Source organism: Lynx rufus, unplaced genomic scaffold (assembly GCF_022079265.1).
Source record: "Lynx rufus isolate CCGP_SWC_20201006 ecotype Redwood Valley unplaced genomic scaffold, mLynRuf1.p SCAF_3, whole genome shotgun sequence".
NCBI classification, from domain to species: Eukaryota; Metazoa; Chordata; class Mammalia; order Carnivora; family Felidae; genus Lynx; species Lynx rufus.
In genome coordinates, this window is record NW_025814845.1 from 67,854,705 (window position 1) to 67,875,222 (window position 20,518).

Consider the following 20,518-nt stretch of genomic DNA (forward strand, 5'->3'; position numbering starts at 1 on the left):
TTCCTTTATTCCGACATATTAAAATGCAGATACGAATTAATGTTTGTTATGGCTCCACAATCACATTAGCCATCATTTCCTAGAATTAGGTATTCATTCTCTAAATGGATTCTCTTCTCTATTATTAAAGATTTAGTTGGGATTCTTCACTGTTTTACTTTACTTTCCACAGCATTTACAGAGTTCTGCATTCTGACTGCTTTTACTTAATATTACAAGCACTTGTGTGGAGGGGCGCCTGGGTGGCTCAGTCGGTTAAGTGTCCAACTCTTGGTTTCGGCTCAGGTCATGATCTCATGGTTCATGAGTTTGAGCCCCATATTAGGCTCTGCACTGTCAGTGCAAAGCCTGCTTGGGATTCTCTGTCTTCCTCTTTCTGCTCCTTCCCTGCTCATGCCCTCTCTCACTCTCTATAAAATAAACATTTAAAAAAAAGTACTAATGTGGAATTTACATTTGGTCATAAGTGAACTTCCTTTCACAAGTAAACAAGTTCCAGATATTTATTTCCATAGACATATACACATGCACATGGAAATACACACATAAAAGGGGGATAGCAGGTAGAAAACCATTTACAGATAATCCTTTCAATTGGGAACTTCTTTTTAGGTATCATAAACATGAACTTCTACATTTCAGTCAAGAACAGGGAGGATGATTCCCTCAAATGCACCAAGTAAGTGGAAATTTCTCCACAATGTGTTTATTGCATTATAGGAGCTGAAAGGAAGATGAGGGAAATATAAGTATATGAAAACACTATCAAAATCTCCCATACTGCTGCTTCATTGATTATATCTATCCATTTTCCATTGCCCATGGTATTTCTCATCCTCTCTGCTATGATAAAAATAGATTGCATTGGCCATGTTGTTAGTCTTGTTCCTGCCTTCATTTAACATACTGAAAGAACAAATTGGTTTAGTAGAATGACTTTTCTTATGAATCATCCTTTCCATCATTTATAGTTACCTTCTAGAAGTCTTGTGTTTCTTGCATGGCAAAATTAGAGATGGGTACGTACTTCATAAATTTGCCTTTTTAGTGAGATCTTTCCTGCTCAATCTATTTTAAAAAGTAAGCCCACCCACCAGCACTGACCAGAATAATTTTCCTTTTGCTTTGTTTTACTTACTAGTGCTTATCACCATCTGACATTCTATACATTTACCTATCTATTTTTTAGACCATCTTTTTCTCTCATCAGTACAACATGAGCTCCACATGGTCAGGGATTAGTTTCTGTTATCTCTACTGATGTAATCTTAGCATCTAGCTTTATACATGGGGCACATTTTATTTAACAAACATGTCAAATGACTGAACTACAAGTCATTGGAGTAGAGTAATAGAAGAAAAGAGAAACACTGTCATCAGAGAAACAATCCACATATTTGTATTTCAAACATCTTGCAACTAAACTCTTATACATTTGCTTCTTCTTAGTGCCAGTGATAGATGGTTGGCCTTATGACAAATCCACTTGTTTATAAAACTGCACTGATAATTTCATATATTCTGTGTGATTTTCATACTTAAGAAAAACTATGCAGACTTATAGCTATTTTTATAGTTTTATTATTATTTGCAATTATTTTCATTATACATTTATACGTAATAAATTATATGCACTGTACTTATAAATTATTTATTAATAATAGTCATTATTAAAATAATGAATTATCTCCCCTGTATCCTTACTAAAAGTAATGGGAGCATAGAAAGAATTCTAGAGGCCTTTATCTGCAAATGAAGAAGCTTATGTACTCTGAAGTGAAGAATGTGATATAATGGTATACACCCTACTGAGTTCCCATGAGAAATGCTCTTGATAATCCTGTTCTGAAGTGCTTTGCAGATACGTTCCTGTGCATTTGCCCAACTCTACAAAAAAACAAGATGCTGAAGCACAGTGGGTACAGTAAACATTTGAAGGCCACTGACAGACTATAGTAAAAAAAAAAGAGATAAAAATCTTCACCTGTTAATAATAAAGAAATATAGTATATTGTTCTATAGGATATTTTAGGGTTTTGTATTTGTTTGTTTTTTATTGTTTTCGGAAAAGTATGGAGCTCTCTGGTTAATTTGGAGCAAGATACCCAAATATGGTTAATTTCATAGCAGGAAAATATCTATCAAATTCATCCTCTCACACCATATGGTTTTTAGATGGTTTTTAAGCAGAAAGTTATCATGAGGACAATGAAATAAAATGTAGCATATAGACTGGATAAACAATCTTAACAGGCAGACATTACAAAGTAAAGAAAGCCTTTCCTGCTCAAGTTGGCACACAGATTTTCTTTCTCCGATCTCACAATCTCCCACTGCCAGAGGTTTAAAAATAACAACTCACGTTTTTATGGTTCACACACTTCATGAGGACTAGCTCCCGGTAAGCTCTCTTGGCATGCGTTTGGTTCTGAAAGGGTCTGCTGAGCTTCTTAATGGCCACATTTCTGTCAAGAACGGCATCATACGCAGCACTGCAGAAACCCAAGAGCAATCCAGAATTAGGAACAAAGAAGCCCATAAAATTCCTGTCTACGGATATGGGTAAAGGATATGGATAAAGAAAATACTATCCTGGAATCCCACTCAGATATCTTCTCTTCAGGTCACATGCCAATCAGGCTGTAAATAAAGACCTAGGAGTGGGGTGCTTGGGTGGCTCAGTTGGTTGAGTGTCCGACTTCGGATCAGGTCATGATCTTGAGGTTCAGGAGTTTGAGCCCACCGTCGGGCTCTGTGCCAACAGCCCAGAGCCTGCTTTGATTTTGTGTCTCCCTCTCTTTCTGTCCCTTCCCCGCTCACGCTCTCTCTCTCCCTCAGAAATATAAATAAACATAAAAAATTTTTTTAATAAAAAAAGTAAAGATCTAGAAGTGACTAGTATCAAACCATTCTACTTACTAAGAAAAGAAAAAAAGGACAGTATCTTGCCCACTCCCCCCAGAAAGAAACCCAGCATAAAATTGCCTCCTTGATTGGGAGACAAAACAAAAGTGCTCCACTCTCCCACCAGCCATGTGAATGTGGCAAGTCATTTCATCTCTCTTGGCTTGAATTTCTCATCTAATAACATGTGATATTTAGGTTTTCTCTAGCTATAAAACTCCACTGTTATTTGGTTATTTTAAGAGAACATTATTCTTTCCAGTTCTTTAAGGTATGACATTCATTGCCCTGAATGCACAGGTTGGTTGGTGCTCAAGTGTACCCATTAACAATAACAAAGCTGAAAATAAGGAATCCAGTATGAGGGTTTTTAGAGCATTAATAACTGCATTTCAATATGAAGACAGAAATGGATGCTACTAGCATTTGAAGCTTTCAAACTATTTGAGAATGAAAATCTACTATGCTTTGAAGGCAATCAATTTTTAGTGCTTTTTCTCTCATAGTAAAGAATATATGGGTCTGGAGATCAAATAAGGAAGTGAATATCTTCTTGGTATTTACCTAATGACTCACTCACAAAATGGTTTTTTGTTTGTTCATTTTTGTTTTACCCCCATCCCTGCTGCTTCAGATTGTGCTGGATTTTGTCTTAGTTGCCAGAAAGGAACGCAGCAATCAGTGTCCCCTACCATTGATCTGTTGAATTGGAAGTGGTATTAACCATTCAGTATTCATGCCACTAAACTAAAAGATAAAGAAAGGGGGTGGGGTGCCTGGGTGTCTCAGCTGGTTAAGCATCTGATTTCGCTCAGGTCATGATTTCACAGTTTGTGGGTTCAAGTCCTGCATTGGGCTCTCTGCCGTCAGCACAGAGGCCGCTTCAGATCCTCTGTCCCCCTCTCTCTCTCTGACCCTCCCAAAAAAAGATAAAGAAAGGGGTTAGTATTGTAAGATAATGATAGATTAGTGGGATAAGGTTCGACAAGATCTTAGAAGTCATCTGGTCCCTGACTCCATTTAATTATTCCATTTAATACTATTATTCTCCAAAATGTCTCCATCAAAAGTTTGACCAGTCTCAGGGCACCTGGGTGGTTAAGTTGATTAAGCATCCGACTTTAGCTCAGGTCATGATCTCACAGTGCATGGGTTCGTGCCCCGCATCAGGCTCTGTGCTGACAGCTCAGAGTCTGGGTCCTGCTTCAGATTCTGTGTCTCCCCTCTCTCTCTCTGCCCCTCCCCTGCTCACACTCTGTCTCTCTCACTCTCTCAAAAATAAACATTAAAAAGATTTTTTTTTAAGTTTGAGCAATCTCTGCTTGAGCATCTCCAGAAACATGGACCCCTTTAATATCAAGGCAGCTTTGAGAGTTGGAAATGTCACCATTCTAATAAGCATAGTTTTATCTCTGTGGTTCATACTGACCACTCTCAGCTCTGAATGCTGGGGTAACTCTCAAAATAAAATACAGTATTCTCTTTTCTATTATGGTAGGTCCATAATATTTGAAATCCATTAAAGGACTGGGCATGATCTTTGACCTATAGCTATAAGTTTTTCTTATTTTTCCCCTAAGTTTTTTTCTTTCTCAAGTTAACTATCACCAGTGTCCTACCACCATTTGTCAGAATGTCATTTCAGGTCCTATCACCATCTGGCCAGTTTCCTCTGAATATACTCCAGTGTGTTGATATCTGAAAATGTGGATCCTGAACTAAATAAACATTGCTAATCCAGGCATGGAGTGTCAGCGAAGATTACGGTAGGGCTATCAATTCCTTCATTCATTTACTAGCTCATTCATTCTGTTGACACAGTTAATATAACTAAGTCTCCCTTGGCTTCTTTGATAACTATGTCACACACTATTGACTCACAGTGAGCATGTTAATTAAAAATGTTGTCTTTTTAAAAACCTGTGCTGCTTTTCACCTCTTCATGTTAGCACTGATACTTCTGTTCTTGTGTTTGTTCTCATTAGCCTACCGAGAGCAGCACAGGTAAAGGAAAGAGTCAAATGGGCCTACATCTCCTAAGCAGTACACAAGAACAAAAGTGAATTCAGAGGAAGAAAACTTGTTTTCTGAAGTTAAGAAATTGTATCAGCAGGAAACTGATCAAAACAATCACCTTAAAGAGAAAGAATACATTTTAGTCCAAAACAACTTAGCTGAAGTCATTAAATTATCTTTAAAAAGAACAGCAATCAGTCATGCATTCCTAGAAAGAAAAATTCAGGAGGCAAATTCTGGCATTGTCTGGTCAAATAGGAAAGTGTCTTTCCAGGTAGTTTCAGGCATCCAATCAGCCAGGCAGACGTTTACAACTGTATTGATTGTCAGAGACTATGGACAGTTAGCATTCAGATCAGCATCACTTTACACTGATTCTATCCTCTTGCGGTCAACATTCTGCTCATCATGCTCTCCTTTGGATCTTTGCATACAGAATATTGCCTATATTTGGTCAGCTTGACTGGCCAATGCAGTTTTACTATTGCATTTCTCATAGTTTAGTACATCGGCGTCTGGTTTTTCATATAAGCCTTTAGTGAAGGCTGGTCAGTGTGACTCTGAGTCCCTGAGATACTGATCAGATCCTGCAGGACAGTGGGCCAGCCTCCAACTTCACGGGGAATGGCTGAGAAAGTGCCATCCTCTGGGGCTCTTGGCAGGTTCTGGCCAGTTTCTGCTGGAAATGTGGTTGTCTCCCTCCCTGTGGTACCTCTTCCTTGAAGTTATTTTAGGTATGAATCTCAGCACTGTTGCTTACTGGATGAGGAGCTATGGGCAAGCCACTTACACTTTCCAGCATTAGTTTCCTCACATTTGAAATGGAGATAACAACCTGACAAGATAATTATAATGAGTAAATGAGATAATAATGCAGCTGTAGTGCCTCACCTAGAGTAAGCACTAAATAAATAATGACTATTACCATTTTTAAAATCGTTCTTGTTGGAGTCATTGTGTAAGTCAGGGCAGGATAAAATATTAATTCCTATGGCATGTGCTACAACCTGACATGTATCTACTAATCATCAGTTTTTAATCTTTCTACTAATTACACATCCATTCACCTATACCACTATCTTGGCCACACTTCATAAGTTTGTCTGGTGATATAAAAGTTAAGGGCAAAAGCCTTCTTAAAATCTAGATACATTATAGCCATGTAGTTCTATTACTTTCCATTTTAATAGGTTATTCAGTATGATTTGCTTTGAACGAACCCTTTATTCCCAGGGATTGCTACATCCTTTCTTAATAGCTCACAGGGTGTCTTTTGTAACCAATACTAAGACTAATGTCAAGCTCAGCAGATGTCTCATAATCTCTTTCTTTCCATTAAAGAAATTGGAGTGCTTGCCTGTTTACAGTTATATTGAATACTGTGCTTTGGGCTCACTGAATTTCCATTCGCCACCTTGCATCATGTCTTCTTGTACAGAAGGGACTTGGAAGTTAAATGTACAATTCCCAGATACTCTGCAGTTAGTGCTCTCGACTCCAGTAAGGTCCTGCCACACAGATACAGCTAGGAGAGATTTGTGAGGCGAAAGGGAGGGTGGTCATCCTCTAACATTTCTGGGTTGGCAAGCAAGGCCTCATGGAGATATGAAATTTTCTTCTGTAGCAGTGACTCATTCCCCAGACTTCTGGGTGAGAGAAGGGGTTGAAGCAAAGGCAACAGTGGCCTCCAGGTTGCAGGCCCCTGTCACCAGCATCATGGGGTAGCGACAACAGCAGTATTAAGTACACAGTTTCAGCTCTCTGATTCCTAAATCTCAGTTACAACCATGTATTCTGGAAACTCAGTGGTTCTAGGACACTCTCAGAGGTAAGAGCTCCCCTTGTGATTCAGCTCTCCGGTGTCTGGGAGTCATTCCAAGAAACCCAGACTAGAGCTCACTTCTCCAGGCCTTCCAATGATTTTGCAAGCACTCAATTTACTGTATTAAATCTTTGCCTACTTGAAATGTTTCTGTCTCCTGCCATGAAGCCCAGATGACACTCAAGTCTTTCCCATCTTCTATAATTCCTCCGTGATTACTGGCAGCAGTTTAGCAAATACATCTGCAAAATTGGCATCACTGGTGCTGTATAATCACAACTTAATGTCTGAAAGTTTTCCATTACTGTTTAGTCATCTTTTTTTTTTTTAAAGAGTCTTGGTCTATAGCACCTTACTTTTTCTCTTTCAGTATTTTCTTTCTTTTATCTTCATGCAGATAAGAGATAAATCTTTGTGAAGATTTTCCAGCAACTTCCAGCAACTTTCCAACAATTTTGCTAAAAACTTACCAGAATTTCTTGACACACGGTACTAACTCACCTCCACTTAAACCAGGTTTGTTTATAAAAGAAAGACGTAGCCTTTTGTTATTATACTCCTGTCATTTAATCCAGTTTTATGATGATGCTATAAAGTTAAGTTTACTTCCTTGAATGTATTTATATAACCATACACACAGAGACATACACACGTGCACACACACCTCTCTGTAGGCAACCGTTATTCTCTATGTATTTATCAAGGCTTTTTTTTCTTCTGGAAACCTCTTGCACATACATTCTTTTTCCTAAATAATAACCATTGATTCAATAATCTTTCTTATTCCCTTTCCCTTTCACATTTAAAATGTTCTTGATCATATAAATGTTTATGGGTGAGGGGCGCCTGGGTGGCTTGGTTGGTTAAGCGTCCGACGTCGGCTCAGGTCATTGTCTCACGGCCCGTGAGTTCGAGCCCCGCGTTGGGCTCTGTGCTGACCGCTCAGAGCCTGCAGCCTGTTTCAGATTCTGTGTCTCCCTCTCTCTCTGCCCCTCCCCTGTTCATGCTCTGTCTCTCTCTGTCTCAAAAATAAATAAACGTTGAAAAAAAAATTTAAAAAAAATAAATAAATGTTTATGGGTGAAAAAACATCTCTAGGCCTTATGAGAATATTATGTCTTAAAAACAACAACAACAGCAACAACAACAACACAGCTTTAAAAACCTTATCATTGCCGCATCTTAAACATCTTAAGCGATAGCCCAGCTGCCCAAATTCCATCCTGGGAGAAACTGTCCCCTTCATCACTCTTTTCTCACTTTCCCACATTCTCATCTGACCCTTCCAAAGGCCTGGACTTTAGTTGAAAGCTACTAAAAACTTTCTTCCCAGTGCCCCCAAATATCCCACTTTGGTACCCCAAATTCCAGTCCATAGAGATGCTATTGAGACACTGATTCCACCCTGGAGAACCACGTTGGGGAAGCTGCTAAACCCTGCCTCAGGCTTTCACGATCATTCCTCCTGAATGCTCTTCTCACATCCTCACTTACCCAATTCCATCTTGTGATTCAGGTTTCAGCCCAAATATTATCTCCTCAGTACAAGCCTTCCCTAATCATCCCATCAAGAGTCAACCGTTGATTTTTTTGATTACCTGATTTTGTCATTTGAATTGCTTGGCTGTAGCAGTTTCCTTATATTTTGTCAGGGAAGCTTTTGATTGCAAGCAATAGAATTTTAACTAACAGTGACTTAAGTAATGAAAATGTTAATGATATTACATAATGGAAAATCCAGAATTAGGAATATGCAGCTTTCAGGGATAAATTACAACTCTTTTGGGCCCTAGACACTTTTGACTTTTGATTTTCTGCAAATTGGTTCTCAGCACATCAGGTGGGGGTGGGGGCAAGCCAAGGATAGAACTTCATTAGTGCATCAAAGGGAAGGATAGGTGCTGTGCTGCATTGCTAAGATTCCCCTTTTATTATCCTAGCTGCTGGGAGTGCTGCTCGAGGATGGTCCCTCAGCTCTTAACCCCCTTTGGGTAGAATTTCAGCCAAAAAGATCTGCTTCACCAAAGTCTATGCTTTCTTCATGGGCAGCCTTCGCTCAATAACTGATGAACCTGGGATTATAGAAGCCTGGCCACCTCATCCCAATTCAGAACAGCTGGTAAGGCTCACTCCCTCTTCAGAACTCCCAGTAGGGTCAGCTGAGGTTTCCACTGAGAATCCATTGCAGCAAGTAGGGGCCAGCAAGGGGCTCAGAAGCCCCTGCCTCAAAGACAGCATCAAAAGTAGCCACTAGTCTAAACACTATAAACTGAAACAGTGCTTTGCAGCCCTTCGGTGAACTAGTGACAAGGGACATTTCACAAAGACCAACTACCCTGATGAAGAATATGGGACCAACTAAACAAACTCACCACCACCAAAAATTAGATGAACCTAAAGAAGATGGCTGTCCTAGATGGCTGCCTGATTTCCATTTCTTGGAAATTAAGATGGGATGATGGCATTGGAGAAGAAACTGAAGGCCCCCAGAGAAGAACTGCTTCATCTCAGAGAGATGGTGTTATAAGGCACAGGCAGGCACTGCCTCTCTTTTTCTCATTTTATCTTTCTGATAAGTTTTCTCATGCCCACCCTGATGCCCTTCATGACCATTGAGTGAATGAACCACCTATGTATGTTCAAACCCATGTTTGAACCTACAAAATCCACAAAGCTGCCAGCCTGCCATTTAATAGGGTAAGCTGGAAACTTGGAAATTTAGAGTTTGGCTTGATATGAAATATGTGATGGTCCAGAGGCTGGTCAACCTGCTATAAAGCATAGGGAGAGCACATAGAGAGTCGTCCGAATATCCTTGGTATGCTGACTTTGCCATTTGTGTAGCATAAAGCTATAATTATTTACGTATTTAGTATTTAGTAAACCTTAACTTTTCAATAAACACTTTTGACAAAAATAAAAAAAATGAGACCACACATTTAATTAAAATACTATATACTGAATTAGACTTCTTGTGTTTTCTCAGGTACAACCAAATGAAAACCAGAAAATAATCCTCCTAAAGGAACATCAGTATCTATTTCAAAGTCAGTAACTACTTCAAGAAGACTGTGCCCAAACACAGTGATTTAACACATGCACCTGCAAAAGATGCTTTTACAGATTACTCTTGAAACATGACTTTTCACTTAGGTCAAATGGTTCCTTTTCTAAATTAATCCTTTCATTTTCAGTTCCAAGGTGTTTGGTTTGGTTTGATTTGTGGGACGGGGGGTGGGGGTGGTAAGTACAAAAAGTTAAGCAAAGCTGTTAATGTGTTCTATTAGCAAAAAAATAATTTTGTAAGCATTTAAACTTTTATATCATGTTACCAAATGCTTCAAATATAAAATAAGTATCTTTAATAATAGTTTGATTTGCTATCCAATGACTCAAAGCTTGGAAATTCAAAATGAAACCCCTGACAATAGGATGAAAACTTATAATTTTAGTTAAAAATGACATTGAAGACCTATCAGTTATTTTTTTCAATAACACAAATACAAATTATTTTGGAGAATATTGTCATACTAAAAACAAATGACCAGATTAAAAAAATCTATGGAGTAGAAATGGATTTGAATTGGTTGTGATACAAATGTAATTAATATTGGGTCCAAATAATCTGCAATATTCTACAAATCAAAATATAACTTACATATACCTTACACTTATATGTCAATTACATATTAATAAAAAACAGAATATATAGGCACCAAAATTTGTAAATATTTTCATACATACTTGGTGAGAATCACTTTATTACAAAATTTTGGAGACAAAACTGATGTTGAATAAAAAAAATCAAGTTGTTGCAGCAAGTCAATCAGCATTTTCTTGGAAGCCTTCATCATTCTGGTTGATGAACAACTATGTAAATAAGTCTTAAATTTTGGATGCTTTTTTTTTTGCCCTCAAATCATTTGGAAATCTTTAATCGTGGTATTTAGTAAATGGGGCATCCCAATATTTCAGCTTTTGAAATACTTAGGGGATAGCAGAATAGCTCTAAACAAAAATTGCAAATAAAAGCACACTGAAATGCACTGGAAGGAACTGAAACAAGAAGGGAACTAAGAAATCAAATCCAGAAAATGAGTTCTCAAAGAGAGGACAACATTTAATTTTGAAAATCCACGAATATGATTTAGAATATCTTAGTTTGTAAAAAATAATAATAATAATCTTTTGATAGAGTTCATAATTTTAGGAAGCATTCATATGATACATAGGATTTGAAGGTGTTCCTAATTTGGGGATATTCTGATTATAAGTGCCTATAATTTTTCAGCATCTAAATGTGACAAACCATTAAAAAGACCATAAGTAGGGGCAACCTATTTGACAAGTTCCATCTTACACAATTATTTATTAGCAAAGGAACTCTAAACGAAAGGGGGAAACAGAACTTTCGCGAAAAAACTTGGGCTGAAACACTCCTATATTACAATACAAAAATAAAATAGAATTGATAATATTTTCAACTTAGTAGAATTTGTTCTTACCAGGTACCTAAGACCTTCTGGGAGTATTTTACAGATAAAAATATTGTGATCTATATTGAAGGTGCCAAGATTTCAAATTTAGTAACCAAACATACAATTTTGAAGATTTCCAGAAATTTAACAAAAGGTTAAAAATAATACAATCACATTAAGAAAAATGTCTTCTTCAGAAAATATCAACTAAACTGTACAATAGACAGGGCTAGGAAGTTTTGGTTGATTAAAATACATCAGTGTATATCCAGAATAATTATTCTTCTCATGTTATATTTTTGATATGTAGGTAATCAATATAAATCAATTGTTAAATCTTATTTGTATTTTTAGTTTATTTCTTAAGAATTAGTTAATTTAAAACAAATTTTAAGGGCACTATTTTTACATCCATCAATGTATTTGAATGTGTCCTTTCACTATCAAAATTTTCCCAACTTAGACATAAATGATAAGGTCCCTGTCGCTCATGACCACTGGGGTCCTGGTTGAAGAGGCTTTTGCATGTCACTCCCTACAAGATGCAAGAGGCAGAAGCAAGGAACTGCTCTTCCAGAATTACTGCTACATTCCCATTTTTAGTCATTTCCTGGCAATAAAATTTGAAGTATGGTTTATATCTGGTAGTTTTATTATAACAAGGTTTGCCTTAAAAATCTGCATAGTAACCTAGGTTAAGTTTCAAAACTTGGATGATGTCAGACTTAGCCAAGGAATGGAAGCTAATTGAATGCATCATCTTTTTTTGTGCAAGCAACTCAAACTCTGGAACAGTTGACCCTCAAATTGGCCTGTGATAAGAATGTGCTATGTTTAAAATTAACAAACTAGAGACAGTAAGATTTTCCTTTGGCTCAGAAGTTGGGACTATCGATTGCCACCTGAAAAATTGATCAGACCCGTTAGGGGACTCACAGGAATCATAAATGGTTCCTGCACATAGGACACATGATAGAAATAAACATTGCCCAACCTATGGGCCCACTCTCTCTTCTTCCAAGCCTACCCCAGCACAGTATTTCTGGTTATAATCATGACTGCTCTCCACTAGCCTGACAACTGGAGTAGCGCTGCTCACTATGAATGGCCCCCAACACCTACAAACACATCCATGTAGAATTTATATTGGCTATTGTTTATGCCCCTGGACTTCTTTATACATTTATCTTTTCTTTATTCACTTCTCCTACTCTGATATTTGGGCTGATATTTATGAAACGGAGTTCTAGCTCTACAGCAGTTTGTTTGTAGCATCATTATAGGAGACATAATACATATCGCCTTTTATTGCATCATTTTCTATCCTCAGAGTTGTGCTCCTTAATGGCCAAAATCCTGAAGGATTTAGCTCTGTATTCCCTATATGCTTTATGTATGAAATTATATTTGCTACTGTTAAATGTTTATTTCCAAAGCTTTAAATATGTTAATAAAAGGACACTATATATGCTAAAGGACAAAATTTTAAATAAACTAAGTACCATATTTTTTAAGTGGCTCTGTTACACAGGATGCCAAAATATTATCTCCAGCTATGATGTCTTTATGAAGGCTCCTGATTCACACATATAACTGTCTACTGAACACCTCTAATTGGATGTCTCAGAAATATCTGAAAATTAGTACACCCAAAACTGAACAAGCTTTTCTCTCTTAACCTTAAATTGTCCCCCTCCAATCTTTCCCTTAAACACCCATTTGTTCAAATGTACAAGTCATCTGAATTTTTCTCTTCTCATCTCCTCCCCATATCCAGTTCATGAATAAGTCTTTGTATTTACCTCCAATGTAGATTTTCAAACTGATCCACTTAACTCAAACTCCATTTCCATTACCATGTGTCACATTGTACTATAGAGACTGACTCTTAAGTGATCTCCTTGCACTGATTCTTGCTTCTCTAAACCTATACCTGACCATTCTCACAGAGTCTTAATATATTTAAATTGGGCTATCCCTGCCCACATTATTTTATGTTTGAGAATCCTGCTTATTTTTAGCACTTACCAAGAAAATATTTTGAGTAGCACAGCCTTAATAAAATAATAGAATCTCATACGTTGTTATGAAAATTATGTTAGCTTAACAACAGCAAACCTGTCCCACTGCTTGATTTCGAGCATGAGGGCAGGAGCACATGAATCTTGGTCACCATTTTCTCCCAGTTTTATTGAGATATAATTGACATATAACATGATATTAGTTTAAAATGAACAATACAATTATTTGATAAATATATATATATTGCAGAATGATTACCACAATCTTAGTTAACACCCATCACCTCATATAGTTACAACTTTTTTTTCTTGTGATGAGAGCTTTTAAGATCTTTTCTCTTAAGAACATTCAAATACACAATACAGTATTGTTGACCAAAGTCACCATGCTGTGCGTTGCGTCCCCAAAATTTATGTATCTTAGAACTGGAAATCTATATCTTTTAACCACCTTTACCCACCCCCCTCCTCACCCCATCTCTGGCAAACCCCAATATGTTTCTATATCCATGTTTCTTCTCTTTAGATTTCATATATAAGTGTGATCATATATTATTTATCTTTCTTTGTCTGACTTATTTCAGTTAGTATAATGTCCTCAAGGTCTATCCATGTTGTCACAAATGGCAGAACTTTTTTATTGTTGAATAATATTCCATTGTGTATATATATCCACATTTTATTTATTAATTCATCTGTAAAAAGACACTTAGGTTATTTCTATGTCTTGGTGATTATAAATAATGCTGTAATAAGAGTGTTTTTCACCTTTGCACTAAGAGTATGGTATGGTGTCTTGCATATATTTAACACTAAATAAGTATTTGTTAAACAAGTAAACTGACGATTGAAGTACTCCCAGTGGTAGAGCAGAGTGAATTTATAGGTCTCAAATTTCTACAAACATGAGTTGAATAGCCATTAAATATTTTTGAAGTCATATACATCATCTTTAAAATTCATGTAAAATCTATATTTTAATCCCATATATATCCATGTTTATTTTAACGTAAAATTTCATTTCCCCATCAACACATCAGTCTTCACATGAAATTTCAGTTCCAGGATGACCCGCCATGTTTATCATGGAGCTCTGAGTATTCCTGACTATTGTACCCACACCCCTCCCTGGCTAGCCCCCACCCTGAAGCACAAAAACCCCAGTGTGAAAAATGGGAGATTAACAAATAAGCTGTTGTCTTTTTACCAAAATTTTATTGCACTTTGTATAAACAATATTTTTACTGTACCTTTTCCTACCAGTAAATGTTTTTGGAAAATCAAATACTTTGCCAGATTTGCTTCAGCAGAGATCAACTAGAATCATGCTCACATTGATAGCTATTGAAATGAAATCTAGGGAAACCCCAAATGGAAAGACTTGATGTAATTATTGACTCTGGGTCACAAAAACAAACAAACAAACAAGCAAACAAACAAACAGAAAGAAAACCCACTATGCAAAGTCCATTTTTATTTTATTGTAGTGTTATTCAACTAATCCTAGAATTTGGGATTGGGTTTCTTCCAGTAAGAAGTTTTATTATTTATGTAGCAAAAGATGTCATTAACTTAGGCTGGAAAAACTTTGGGCATCTAAATTTTATGTATGCAATAATATTGTAAGATAGGTACTTATTATCCCCAGTGTTCAGGTGACAAAACTAAAGCTTAATAATAACAACCAACATTTATTAGTTCTAAGAACCTTATCTCCCACTCATTTGCTTCTAAAGTTCCTAACACTCTACATATGTGAACTCTTTTGAGCCTCAGTAACACATATAAGCGTTATTATATTATTATAGCTATATTTACTATTCTTGCAACATTTCCACTATTTTGAAATTATTTCAAAATAAAAGGTTAAACATTTTTATTATAAATACATAGAAAAACACACATTTGAAAAATTAAAATGTAACGGATATTATATGACTGTGACACTGTGAGATCTCTTAATTTTCCTTCAGTTTTTCTGCAAATTATTAGAATTTTCTATATTTTCTTTCTTATCTCTATTATCAATAAAAATTACACATATTTCAAAATATTTCCTTAAGATTACAGACTTTCTAATTTATCGTTCATTCATTCATACATTTGATCAACAAATAGTTAAATACTATTTATTTTGATAACTGAGAGAGTTGATAATAGAGAAGTCACTTCATCATAACTACAATTGGCATTTATTTTCTGGGCAGATATTAACATTGCTTTGCTGTATTTTTATAGAAATTTGGTGAACTAGTAGAGCTAAGAAAACTGAGGTACAGAATGGTTAAATGACTTGCTCACAAAAAAAAATAGCACATGAGAGATTTGGGGGCACAGCTCCCTCCTATTGAAGCTTTACCCTTTGTGTTTATAAAAGAAAAAAAATTTAGCTTCTGAGAAATACTAAAAACTAAAAGCATAGGAAAATCACAAAACTGTTTTTTATAAAACCAGTTTCTATGATAAACATGTGGTAAAACCAGATAAATGGCCAGTAAATTCTGTCAGTATTAGTTGTTCTTTGTTTTAAACAAACATGAAGATTGTTCAGACAAGTTTTGGTCTACACAGCATTCTTCTCATATAGCCTATATCCCTGAGAATTTGACACACTGATAGGAAATAAGCAATTTGAGACTACGCAATGGGATTCCTTTGCCCAGCTATCAAAAAGTATCACACCAATCAAATACGAGTATTGATTCATGCCCACTTCTTGTACTCTCCACCTTCTTCCTGTTGGTTGGTGTCATTAACAACCTGTTTACTGACCCCAAATGGATTTCCTGACCAGCTGGTTTTAACAGCCCTCCCACCACATCCTGCTTTTGTGCTTTTATGTGTGCACAGTTAGGGACAGGAGGCCCCCAACATTCATAAGAACCAAAATGGAAAAGATAGTCATTTATGTACTGTATTGTGATGCAACCCAAGTTTAGGGAAAGGTCAGAATGTACAAGACTCATTTAAAAATAAAAATTCTCTTGTCACAAAGGTTCTTCCTGTGTCATTGGTAAAAATGAAAGCATTGTATTTGTATGTTTACATGTGCTTGTATGTATACATATGCACGTGCACGTGCACATATGTATTTTTATTAATCATCTTATTCTGGGACACCAGAATTATTATGTGAGATCATTTGAACACTTAAATTCTGTGTCCTGGGATTGTAAAAATAATACTTCTCTTTGTCTTTTCACTAGGCACTATAGGGAAATGGAATTCTACTGTGTGTTTCTTTTTAATTTGAATACTCATTTTGAAACTGAAGTTCATTTAAAACTGTTGTGTGGTTTACTTGCTCAATAAAAATTTACTGATATTTTACCATGTCCTTATTTTTACTTATTGGATATTTTTATTTGGGTAAGTTAAAAGACAACACAGAAGACGGTTGAATTTAAATGTTAATAAATCATGTCACATTTTACAAAATTAAGCAAAAACTTGCTAATATTTATTGTGATAGACAAAAAAAAGTTACAAGTTAAGCTTCTTGTACAGTACTCAAAGAACTGTAACATATTGGGGAATACTAAATAGGGGAATAAAATACAAACTAAATATATTAGGTCAAAAAAAAAGATAGGAAATACTAGAAGCTAATGGATCTAATTTTAAGGAAATATGGAGGATGGCAAAGAGGATAATTGCTGGAGGTGATAAAATGGAGAGGTATCTAATTGCAAGCGTGGGTTACTTTATATACGATTAAATACTGTGCATAGCATCAGCAGGGAAAGTCGGTTAACTGAGTCCAGATGCCAGTATATAGGCAGCTATGGTGGTAGGGGCACCTTGTGAAAGTTCATTTTGTTGGCTTTTAGTTTTTCAGTGAAATAGGAAGCAAGATCATCAGCTCAGTGACAGGATGGGGGGGGAAATATTTAGAGTTTTAAGGAAAGAGTGAAGGGATAAGATTGTCACCTAAAATAGTAGAAACATAAATGGACTAGAGATCCTGAACAGTAACAAAACCCACTCAATCTTGCTAGTCTTGAAATTAGGTATGAATAGTCAACACAACTGAATGTCTTTCTCCAACCATATTCATCTATCTTAGGGTTGAGGAGTTAGATTGAACCAGCATTTGAATTTTGCCAGAAAGGAAGAGAGAAGAGAGTTGATAGTTTATACAGGGGATACAGTGTAATATGAGGCACAACATCTAAACTGCATAAAGAGGAAAATGAGTACATGAGTGTGATCAGGAACAGAGAAACAATGGCAGATTGCTAATTGTAGGTTTTTGTGGGATTAAAGAATTATTGAAAATAAGGCACTAATATCAAATCAAATGCATTGCTCCTTCTAGAAACAAAAATTTTAGGTGAGATAGTTTAGCTTCATTTTAATAATTGAAAACACAAACAAACAAGATCTGGTTGTTTTGATTATCTACTGAACAGCCATACAAGAAGTTTGAGTCAAGAAGAAATGGAGAAAATAATAAACATAAAGAATTATCACTGCAGAATGTGGTATTAAATTTGAGGATTTAAAAAACCAAACTGCATGTCAAGGCTAATATATCAGTTTTAAAAGGCACAGGTAGGGAAATACCTACTTACCTAGGATTTTATCTTGGCATCTGTACTAGTTGCTGTATTTTTAAAATGGGAACTATAACTTTTCCCCGGTCTACATCATAAATTATACCTTTATTGCAGTTTCAAGGTAGAAAATGAGGAGGGGAAAAAAAAGAGGCTTCACGAGTTTATGGTCAAATTACTGGCAGCATGTTGTGCCAAAAATGCAATTAGTCAGTTGTTTCAGCATAAATCCTATCTATAGGTCAGTAACAAATATAAAATGTTAATGTTAAAAAGTGTTCTACTTGCCACTAAATATTTTTAAATCCTGTTATTTATGAGACAATGCAAATCCCATTTTACATGAATGCTGACATAGACTCTCAAAATACCACATTTAAATTATGAAATAAGACTTTGAAATACTAACTTGGAAAACACAGCCAACAATATTTGATAAGAGCAATGAAATGAATTGAAATGTACCAGATAAGAAGGGATTATCAAATATGAACTCAATGGAATACCAACCTAAACCCAACTCCAATGTTCACCTCACTTTTGTTCTACCTCTAGTGAGAAGATAAGATAGTACTCTAATCCATACATGTCTCACATAATGAGGTAATAAGCAATTTATATAATCCTTCATACTCAGATAAAATTTAAAGATAATTCTTCCATAATTTTCTTGCTGATGCATATTAAGTTAAAATATTGAATAGTATAAGTTATTCTTGTAAACGTTTTATATCGCCCTTTGTTGAAAACTCAAATAGAATGTATTTTCTTGTATTATAAAATGCATCTAACCAAATACATTCATCTTGTTGAAGATTCACAGCTAATATGAATTTTGAAACTATATAGATAGACTATAATATGAATTTTGAAACTATATAGATAGATGGTAGTGATCATAATGTATTTTCAGCAACATGGATGGAACTGGAGGGTATTATGCTAAGTGAAATAAGTCAGTCAGAGAAAGACAGATATCATATGTTTTCACTCATATGTGGATCTTGAGAAGACCATGGGGGAAGGGAAGGGGAAAAAACGAGTTACAGAGAGGGAGGAAGGCAAAACGTAAGAGACTCTTAAATACATAGAACAAACTGAGGGTTGAAGGGGGAGTAGGGGAGTGGGAGAGAGGGGAAAATGAGTGATGGACATTCAGGAGAGCACTTGTTGGGATGAGCACTGGGTGTTGTGTGTAAGCAATGAACCACGGGAATCTACCCCCAAAACCAAGAGCACACTTTACACACTGTATGTTAGCCAATTTGACAATAAATTATATTTTTAAAAAGTGCATTTTCAAGACTATGAAGCCAAACTGATTAATTGTGTCATATAGTTCAACAAAAATTTGCCCCTACTATCTCTGATCTTAGGCTCAACTCCAATTATATAAAGTTCAAGAAAGCAAATCTTATGCTGTTCACATTTAGATTTTCTAGGGTTAAGACCACGGTCTCCTTACACTCCTGCTTTCCTTTCACCAACTTCCCCTTTAATCAGGTAGAACTGGAGTTGTTACAAACACTTTTGGGATATGACTAAGGGAAAATTAACTTAGGAATACATTTATTGTGGTTCAGTGGGTTATTATATACTTTGCAATCATTTATGTATTTAAATCATTGCAACTTTTCCAGGCATAGGTATGATTTTCAAGAATATTGCTACCACTGGACCCACTCACCTGGTGCCCAATCTTGTGCCAGAGAGTAGAGGGCCAGTAGTTATACCACTGTGTGAATATTGCCTGATGCTGGAAGCATGTAACTATGCAGGTAGCGGTAGAGAAACAAGGTTTGAAATAACTGAAGCCAGAAGGTAGTCTGGGAACAGTGTTTTCTACTATTACGGTCCATACTTAAAAGAATTAGAAAGAGTTTTTCCCAAATTTGACAACAATTTTAAGTATGTATATGGCAATATCAGTAATGAATTGTGAGGACGAAAAATACTTTCCAAACTATCAATAATAAAAGATAAGTTTCAACCAACCGGGATAGGAGACTAACTTTTCTATTTTCTCTACTGGTAACAATATCATAAAATCATTGTCATATGAAGACATGTCCAAAGAGTATGCAGCCAAAAATATAGTAAAAGGAGTATTATATTAGGTAATTAATAAACATATTATTTTTCTGGATTTTATGATTCTGCGGTATTTGTCAGCTTTTTTTCAATTTGAGATTTGCTGTAATTTTTTTCAAAGAATTGACTTATTTATTTGTTTTTTATTAAGACTTTTCTTTTTTAGGGCAGTTTTAGGTTTGCAGCAAAATTAAGGGGAAGGTACCAAGATGTCCCTTATCCTCCCTGCCCCCACACATGCATAGCCTCCCCCATTATCAATATCCTCCACAAGAGGTAATTTATATTTTACAGTTGATGAACCTACACTGATACATCATTATCTCCCCAAATCCATAGTTTATATTATGGTTTATTCTTGGTGTTGTACATCCTATGGGTTTGGACAGGTTATCCATCATTGTGGTATCACACGGAGTATTTTCACTGCCCTAAAAACCCTTTGTGCTCTACCTATTTATCCTTAACCCCCTCATGTAATTTATTTTTATTCTAAATAAATAATTTGCTTTCATTATGAATTTTATATTTATGATTTTTCTTAAAGAAGGTCTCCCCAAATATTATAAGCTTACAGCCCAGTAAACCTATGTGTGTCCAATCCATAATATAATATTTCACATGCCCATA

The 20,518-nt window shown here is 35.8% G+C and overlaps 1 protein-coding gene across 4 annotated transcripts in view; it reads right to left on the minus strand.

Annotated features, from left to right (window-relative positions):
* The window catches only part of MAPK10 (mitogen-activated protein kinase 10), a 159,922-nt gene that overhangs the window by 82,822 nt on the left and 56,582 nt on the right, over positions 1 to 20,518 (minus strand). For all 4 annotated transcript variants that reach the window (XM_047091685.1, XM_047091684.1, XM_047091683.1 and 1 more), the window contains one exon: positions 2,363 to 2,492. In XM_047091685.1, the coding sequence (XP_046947641.1) occupies positions 2,363 to 2,492 (130 nt within the window). The remainder of the gene's footprint in view (positions 1 to 2,362; positions 2,493 to 20,518) is intronic.